Here is an 8,857-nt window from a genome sequence, read left to right on the forward strand (position 1 = left end):
TGCTAACCTCAAATGCGTAATGTTTTACCTTTTATGGCTATCCATAAGCGCCATGAACTCTTCTTTAAAGCATTTTTCTTCTCTTTTCTTTTTATCTGTCATTGCATGTAACCTAACAAATATGAAAAACGACAAATAGTACCGAAATATATATATCGTTCATAATCTATACAGACCAAAATCGACTGAAAAGCATACTTTATTCATTTTATTGTGAATCCATAGTTTTGTAAGTTCACTTAGTTTAATCATAATTTATTGTATATATATATTCACACATGCATACATTACATTTAATACAAGCATTAAATCAAATATATACAAATGAGTTGGGCCAAAAGTTATTCCAACATTATCTAGAGCCCTCCCCAGAACAGTCAGTTTATGAATAGCTCAAAAGAATGTGTTAAGGTTGTGTGATTGCGAGTTTACTAATCTTATTTGTTTAGTATAACGCAGTTAGAAATATTACCAACAAGAGAAAAATAATTATTTCCCTTTTTACATGATATAGTTTGTATTATGTAGAGAAAGTTTCCATTTCGATCGGATCATTCGTTAATTATTTTATATTTGCAAAATAATTTTATAGTTATAGAAAGGCTGAGGTCCGCATTAGAACCATGCACTTTAAGGAAATTACCTTTCTTCTGTTATTGCATTTCTTTCTTCCGTTGATTGCAATTCCTTCTCCAAATCTCTATTTCTTTAACGTAAAACGCAACAAGTTATTATATTATCTGTCACCATTTCAAATTTCAAACGAAGTAACTATTTTAAGGGGCGGAAAGAATAACAAAAAATCTCAAATTCAAATTCAAATTCAAATTGTTGCAAGTATGTATGAATTTACATCTTTAAAGAAAACTGAAATAAGAACCGTTCATAAAGCATACGTTGAACAAAATTTTAGCAGGTTTCATGTTGCCACTTCAATATTATCTGAATTGTTTACTGATCTGTGTCTTTAACTTTCTATTATACCTTTTTCATTTCCCGATGTTTAAGTTGTACTTTTAGAGTTGTTCGCAATTTGTCAGCAATGAGAAGGAAAACTATGTGTATGCATGCGTGCCCTCCCGCTCAATAGGGAGTGCGCAGATTTACGGCCCGCGAGGTAATTTAGATCACCGGGCGAGGCGTATATTCTTTTTGACGATTTTATAAAAACCATTATGTCTGAAATCATTCGTCCTCCATCTCTGAGTTTATGCGGAAGTTGATAGTTACTTGCGGAAAGAACCAGGAACACTAGTTAGGTTTACTGCCCGCCGTTTCTAACTGAAGCACCGCGTTAAACCCAAAACAAACATACACACTTATACATGTATTGTTTTACTACCTAAACATAACGTAGGTCGGTAAACCTGTTTCATGTTGTTATGAGAAAACAAATATGTTAATATTTACAAGACACCAAAAATAAAAATACTAAAGTAAGAAATTTTACGTTAATCGCTTCGAGTACCAATGTAAATAAATTTCGTGAACGTTAGTATAGGAATAACAAACGTGTAAGAAGAAAACTGATAATGCTACAACGCTCAGGCTTTGGAATATGCTGAAGTACAATTAGGTACGTCCCGGAAGTTGACGATGATATGCAGGAAATCTGACACCAAAGCACAATATTTAGTCTTTCATGCTTCCTTACCTTGAATGGGATTTCCGTAACTCATTCATCAGCTTTTGTACAACGCTGAAAACATGTTCTGATTATTTGATAACATAAAGAATTCGCTTAATTGAAAAAAAAAACAACATTAAAAGGATTATAATATTAAAACTTACTGTTTCTTAAACAATGGATCCGATTTTATCATCGGCATAATATAAGTGTAAAGCGAAAACAATATTGAACAACCCTAGGGGTGTTAAGTTAGTTTGAAGTGTTTAAACATTAACATTGTATACGCAAACAAACTTTAATCAATCTAAATATTTTACATTTATAATACACGTTCAACAAACTGGCTTAATACATGTACAAACTTTTACCAAATTTGATTTAAATACATTTAAAAGGGATTGTTTAACTTAAACAAAAAAGAAGCAAAATTACCTTCCTAACTCTTTTTCTAATTCATCCACGGGTACAAATCTGAAAGTAATGCAGATGTGTAGTCTTGAAGATATTTGATAATTGCATTTGCTCTATAGTGTGTGATACGTAATGATGTATATTTACTTCAAAGTAGAAACAGTTGTCATTTAAAGGAAGTATGCAAACACTTCGTCATAGCAGCAGTACACATACGTGCCATAAATTTGCTGAATATTGAGCCCGCGTAATAAACTTTAAAAGTGTGTTTTAACTTTTAAGTCAGTCCGGTCACTAGATCATACTTGATTTTCTAAATTCAGTGGCGGAGACTGGTCAAATTCCCACCTGCCTTGCATTATCGGTCGGGAACCTGGGTAGAAGAATTGGCCTACCATGATCTCTCAACCGAAATACCTAGATATGTTTAATGCGGGAAAGTTTCAATAGTTCTATGATGTCAGACTTACACAACGTCTTCTTCAGTCTTTCTTGACATGTCAGCTAGTTATCGTTTCTCTATGAAAATTATGTCTACAATAAATAAAAGAAAATACAATACTGTATATGTATAATGTTAGACAAAGAATGCATGAAATGATATTGAAATTGTCCTAGACTACCTATCAAGAGAAAGCAATAATTGATGTTATTTTGCATATTCTTACAAGATTTCAGTTGATCTAATTTTTCTTTGATTCTATACACACTGTTACGGATACCATACAACTGCGTCATCAACAAAACGCGATGCTGGAGCTACGACATATTTTTCCATCGTAAACACATTAGTAGTATTTGAGTGCACGAGTACGTTTGTGCATTTATTTACATTAGGAGAGAACTTTGTTGTATTTGAATTGAGATTATACAAGTCGTTAAATATAGCTTTTACTTGTGCACATAATGCTCTTTTTCCAGTAAGGTTTCTCCATGTTCGTTTCGTTTAATGATATATTGGTGCTGAATGACTTGTAGGCACAGTCACTATATGAAAAATGGTATTTTGACTTCTTTGACATTTTCCCCCGGAACTTTAGTAAAACTGCCTTCATGTTTACTTAAAGCTTGTCTCTTAAATGTAACTCAAATTTATAGTATGTTCTGTTGTTTGGTGTAATTGCATAAATGTTCTGATTCATAACATTCAGAAAATTCGGCATATGTAAGTGTAAGCTTATTAATAATCACCAACGGTTTCTCAAACGGGCGACTGCCCCAGAAGATTGATAACACTGTTAGTGATCCGATTACTGAATCTTCCCAGGTTTTAAAGCTTGCAAGATGTTAAACATCACCATTTAGTACTCTAACACCAGTGTTAGCTATTTAAATTTGAAGAGCAGTGAATTGAACTCACGACCTCTGGTTTCGTAGTCAGACAGTGTTTACCATTAGGCTACTGCACCCGCTGTACTGATTACACGAAAATACAACTGCTTTTTATACACAAGTGAAACTTGGCGTATTATGGGTCATCTGAGGCGGCGTCGGGCAGGCAGCGTCCACAAACGTGATATGGTATCTAACTTGAGAAATTCTTATCAAATATCCACCAAACTTGGTCACAATGTCGTCTCGGGCAAGTTTCGTTATCAAAACGACCCTCAATCTCTCTAGAGTTATGACTTGAGAATTATTCAAAATTGCGAAAACCGACAGTGCCCGATGTCTAACTTGAGCAGTTCTTATTCAATGTCCACAAAACTGGGTTATACTGTTTATGGGCATATATTGTCGACCAAGCTAAATTATCACCTGGGATATCCTAATGATACTTTATTTAGAGTTATGGCACTTGAAGTGCTAAAATTGCTAATATAGACAGTATTCTGTAATTCTTATCAAACGTTCAACAACCTTAGACAAATGTTTATAGACATAATATCTAGGACAAGTTCGATAACCAGCGAAATAGCCAGTCACTCTTGAATTATGGTCATTGAATTATCTAGAATTGTGAAAATTTTGAGTGTCCGCTTATTAGCTTAAGGAATTCACAAAGCTAACCAGAATGTTTATGGGCATAATATTTTTCCTAGTTCGATAATGAGCCAGATAGTCTCTCTTTGTTATAATGGACGTAAATAAAAAATAAAAAGAAAAAAAAGAAGAAACAAAAATAGTTTCAGTTTTATATTGAAACAGTTTGGCACGCTTGTTCATGTTTGAAAGATGTCATTTGTTTTTACTGCGTCTACGTTCAAGTGACAGTTTTGATACGAAACGCGTAAGGATGTTTGACTACTTTGCATTGAATGGTTGTTTGTTTCGTCACTCGTATTGGATCTAGAGGTATTAAAGGTTTTCAAACATATATGTTGTAGTAGTAATACATTAATTTGTTAACATAGCGTGATGTGACATCATATATTTTATGAGAGATGTAAATAACATGAAATAATATGCAAGTTTGTTGTGTATAGACGCTCTTTTTTCAAACAAGTATAAACTATTTTATATAATACCCAATCCATGTGTTGTATACATGATTGTGCAAATAAAATATGTTATAATTATATCAGCTAAAAGATATATGCTTGTAACTAGTGATGTTCCGATTGTCACCGATGTTCGATTAATCATCGCCAAAGTTTCAAAGTCGGCGACATCGATTCTGACCAAAAAGAATCGATTCTAATCGCTGATTTTGTTAAAAAATTAAAACCCCGCTTCCAGGACAGATGCTTCTCGCTGTTTAGCTTAAATACTTTTGCTCTCTTATAATCTTTGGGTTAGTATTACAAAATATCTGCTCCTTAAAATGGAGAACGCTGTCAGGCCAGCTGTCATGATCGTAACAATAATAAAACTTTTGTTGCCCTGGCAGTAAAAAATCAGACGCCTTGAAATATTTTGGGTTCTGCAGGAAGTCTGATTGCCGGGGGTTGGCTCCTTTTAAGGAAAACCTTGATACTACAAGAGCGTACATTAACGTAAGTACCCCACTCATTTTTTGTCTAATTGGAAACAATTTTCAGATTTTATTTGACAAGTTTTATTATTCCTTCAATACAAAATAGTGGATTTATTTTAAAAAAGATGATAAACTAATTCCAGACCTGCCAGCAATGTCCTCAGCATATATTCCATGTCAAATTTTGCAGTGCATCTAACATGACTTGAATCACAGGCCTTGAGTCATAGACAAAAGATGACTTCTATAGTTACTTTTGCATTTGGTCCAACAGTTCCTCCCAGGTCGCAGTTTGGACTTACTTGTTCGAACTTTTGAACAGCCGGTTATCGGTATCGGTAGGTTAACTTTTAAGGTTATATGTCGAAATTTTAGAAGAATTTGAAAAACAAATCGTTGAGTTAAAGACTGCTTTTATAGTGAAATAAAAAAATCCCATCAAGGCAAATATTTTGAATCAAGATCTAACCAGCAGATAGGTTAACAGCCGGTTAAAGATTCGAACAACTTGGCCATAATTGCACAATAGTTGCTCAAGGCTGTACAGTACAGCAGCTGTGACAGAGAATTCTTCATAAAAAGTAATAAAAGTAATCATACAATAATCTGAAAGTCTTGAGAAAGGTTTGCTGTTACTACCATATTGCCACATTACAAAAGTCTGTACTGATCTTTCGGTTCCGATTCTTTCGATTAATCGAATCGGAGAGGGATAAGAATCGGACCGATTAATCGATTCTGCTTCAGCTGTCCGATTCTCATCACTACTTGTAACTGCAACAGTGAATTCTGAATCAATGAATCTACTGGGACAAAGCTGGCCAACTACAAAAGATTGACATATCGAACCCTAGCCGCCTATACCAAAGCGCAGCCACTACACTATTTTGAGTAGTTACAACAGGTATTGGTTCTAATCTTACTTGGGTAATGCAAATCATACTGATATTTCTAATCGACAGTGGAGTCTATAAATTGAACTCTCAATCGTCAGAATCAAGCTATGACTTACTGCTTATTGTCTTACTATTTGCGAGCAAAAAAGGAGCGTATTTACGTCATAGTTTTTCTTTCTATGCATATAAATAACTAGAGTGTAGTGCATAATCTAACTAAAATTACTAAAAAAGCACATTTGGAATTGTGAACACATTGAGAAATTTTTTTTATTTAATATTGTCAAAATTACGGCGCAATTTAAATATGCAGTCCAATAATTTCACCTAATTTAATAGCTCGACCCATTATTGAAAACGGTGCAATTATAAAACGATTTTATCTAAATAACTCGCTCAATTATTTGTGATGAAGGAGCTATATAAAATATTTGTTTGAATTTGTACTTTAGAAGTGACGTCCATGTGACATAAATATTCAGACATGAATTTCTGCGATTTGACCCGTTTTATAATAATAATAATAATAATTATAATAATAATAATAATAATAATAATAATAACAGTTAAGGTCAAATTTCGAAAAAGGGGTTAACTCATTCCTTCTGAAATGATGCATGAAATGAACCTGAGTATAATTTACAAGTATTTATTAGCGGGGTTTTTACTCCTTGTAGTATTTTCGAAAGTCAGAGGTCAAAAGTTTACTTTTCTTCTAACTTTAACAAAACAGTAGGGTAAATTACATTTTGTGTTAAAATAAGCCTTACTTGATCAAACATGGCGTTTTACAAATCAATATCTGTTTGTTTAAGTAAACTTATATGATCTTGATGGCTTCAATTTTACTGACGTGTCTGTTTGACATTCATAGTATGAGCCAATTATCAAAAAAATTACTTCAAGTATAGATTAAGCTATTGGTAAGAAACTAAGTGTTGCGTTTAAGATTTGTTAATTGTAACCGTAAAAATATACATAATGTGATGTGGAATGTGAAATATCATTTGATAAAGAAGATTCGTATAGATATTTTTCCCATTGGGACTAGAAACTTACAATGAAGAACCTGTGGCTTAAAATGTATGACATAAAGCAAAACTGTCTCTATTTGTTGTAAATTGTCGCAATTCTGCTTGCTTCAATACAACTATTGACAAGAAAATTTATTGCTTTTGTGACGGCAAGGCAGGACTTTTGAACCTCGTGAACATAAAACTTAGAAAAAAAAGAACTTACCTGAAATGATATAGGAACTAAGAACCTTGAAAATAGCCTATAAAATAGCTTTCAAAAAGAAAAAAAATATAAATTTACCCTGTGCACATAAATGCTCTTAATTTGAAAATTATCCACAAATATGTTCAATCTTGAAACCGAAAGAGGAAGTAAGTGATTTCAAAGTTTAGCTGCAATACAATACAAATATTCGTACCAATGAAAGGGGAGCTATGCAAACATATTGAATGAAAAGAAATGTAGCAAAGTATATTTGTATATTTGTGCTTTAGGTAGCAGGGTACACTTCCAATTTCGTCCCGCGTCAATATTTGTTATAATTAGAACTTCGTGATTTTGGATGTCTGTAAATTAAGATGAGAGATAATGATTGTTAATTCTTTAGAAAATTTAAACAGCCAATACATATAAAATTCTGATGCAAGTTGTAAAACTAACTGCTGCTAGCTTTGTATGAATCGGTGAGTCACCTTGGCGCGGGAAATTCAAATCACGGAAGGGTTCCGTGCTTGTTGATTGATACTCATGAACTTTTTCGCTATTTTGTAAAAAAACAAAACGAGCTGGATGGGCCCCCATTCAGCCAAATACCGTTATAAATATAACTGTATAATTTAATGATAATAAGTATCGTGAAGTTTCAAAGTTCGAATAATTTGTATAGGTTTTAGAAGTGTAAATAAAATAATGTCTAAGAACAAACTGACAAGCAGCCTTACTATACGAGAGACGAAGGAAAAGTGATGATTCTTGCGTTCTAAGAATTAATATTTTGGTATGCAAATGAGGATGAATACCAAATCTAAATAAGGCCAAAGTCGGAAGTACCCAGACAGATCCGTAACCGAGTTGAGGTACTTACTTCGGCCGACCATGACGTCATTCGGGATACGAGCATTTCCTTATATGTAAAAAAGGCGGAGCTTAACCGCTAAACAGGTGTAAACAGCCAAAGTCGGGCAAAAATAAATATTAAAATAACATAGAACGCTACGAATCAACACTACATGCCAAGTATCAAATATCAAACTTGACAATACGAAACTACTTTTTATATATAGTTATTTCTGCAGAATATGAAGCGATTTCGGTCCCCTTGTACGAGATTTAGTCACCCGGTGCATACGTACAAAAATCCAATATGGTTGACAACTGTCAAAATTTCAACTGACATAAACTTTTATCAAGCTTTACAAAGTCAACAATGGACATTACATGAAAACATTGATTTATTTTAATACAGTAGGTAATTGTTGATTGAACTGTTGAATAATTCAGGCTGACATTGCGTACTGTTAGAAAAAATCCCTGCGAAAGCTAGAATTACACTATTACAGTTTCACTAACTGAAACAACCACATGACTTGATATTTTGGAATGTAATTAAGTAAACAACAATTTAACAATGCGACTGGTTATCCGTCAATGCCTGGAAATGTTACAGAACAATGAACTGTGATTTAAAAGTAGCTGACAGATAGCCTGACAATTTTAAAATAAAAATAAAACTAAAAAACTAAGGATAGGCCGTAAAAGCAAAACGAAACAATTGCATGAAACAAGGTCGTGAGGCATCATGCCTCACACTATTTTTAATGGATTGTGTAAAACTTTCGTTTTGATAACTTTCTGTATTCTTGTACGAGAGCACTGATCTTGCCACTAATTAAAAGCACAAAACATGCACGCAAATTATAAAATGGCCATCCTGATTCTGCTCATTAGGGAAGTGCAATATTGCGACTCACTACATGTAAGACATGA

The 8,857-nt window shown here is 33.4% G+C and overlaps 1 protein-coding gene across 2 annotated transcripts in view; it reads right to left on the minus strand.

Moving 5' to 3' along the window:
• The window catches only part of LOC128556939 (desmoplakin-like), a 37,993-nt gene extending 35,416 nt beyond the window's left edge, over window positions 1-2,577 (minus strand). For both annotated transcript variants that reach the window (XM_053542978.1, XM_053542977.1), the window contains exons 1-5: window positions 2,512-2,577; window positions 2,063-2,101; window positions 1,655-1,699; window positions 644-706; window positions 29-112 (exon numbers count right to left, since the gene is read on the minus strand). In XM_053542978.1, coding sequence (XP_053398953.1) covers window positions 29-112; window positions 644-706; window positions 1,655-1,699; window positions 2,063-2,101; window positions 2,512-2,540 — 260 coding nt within the window. In that variant the 5' untranslated portion in view covers window positions 2,541-2,577. The remainder of the gene's footprint in view (window positions 1-28; window positions 113-643; window positions 707-1,654; window positions 1,700-2,062; window positions 2,102-2,511) is intronic.
• Between the last annotated feature and the right edge of the window lie 6,280 nt (window positions 2,578-8,857).

This window comes from Mercenaria mercenaria, chromosome 5 (genome assembly GCF_021730395.1).
Source record: "Mercenaria mercenaria strain notata chromosome 5, MADL_Memer_1, whole genome shotgun sequence".
NCBI lineage: Eukaryota > Metazoa > Mollusca > Bivalvia > Venerida > Veneridae > Mercenaria > Mercenaria mercenaria.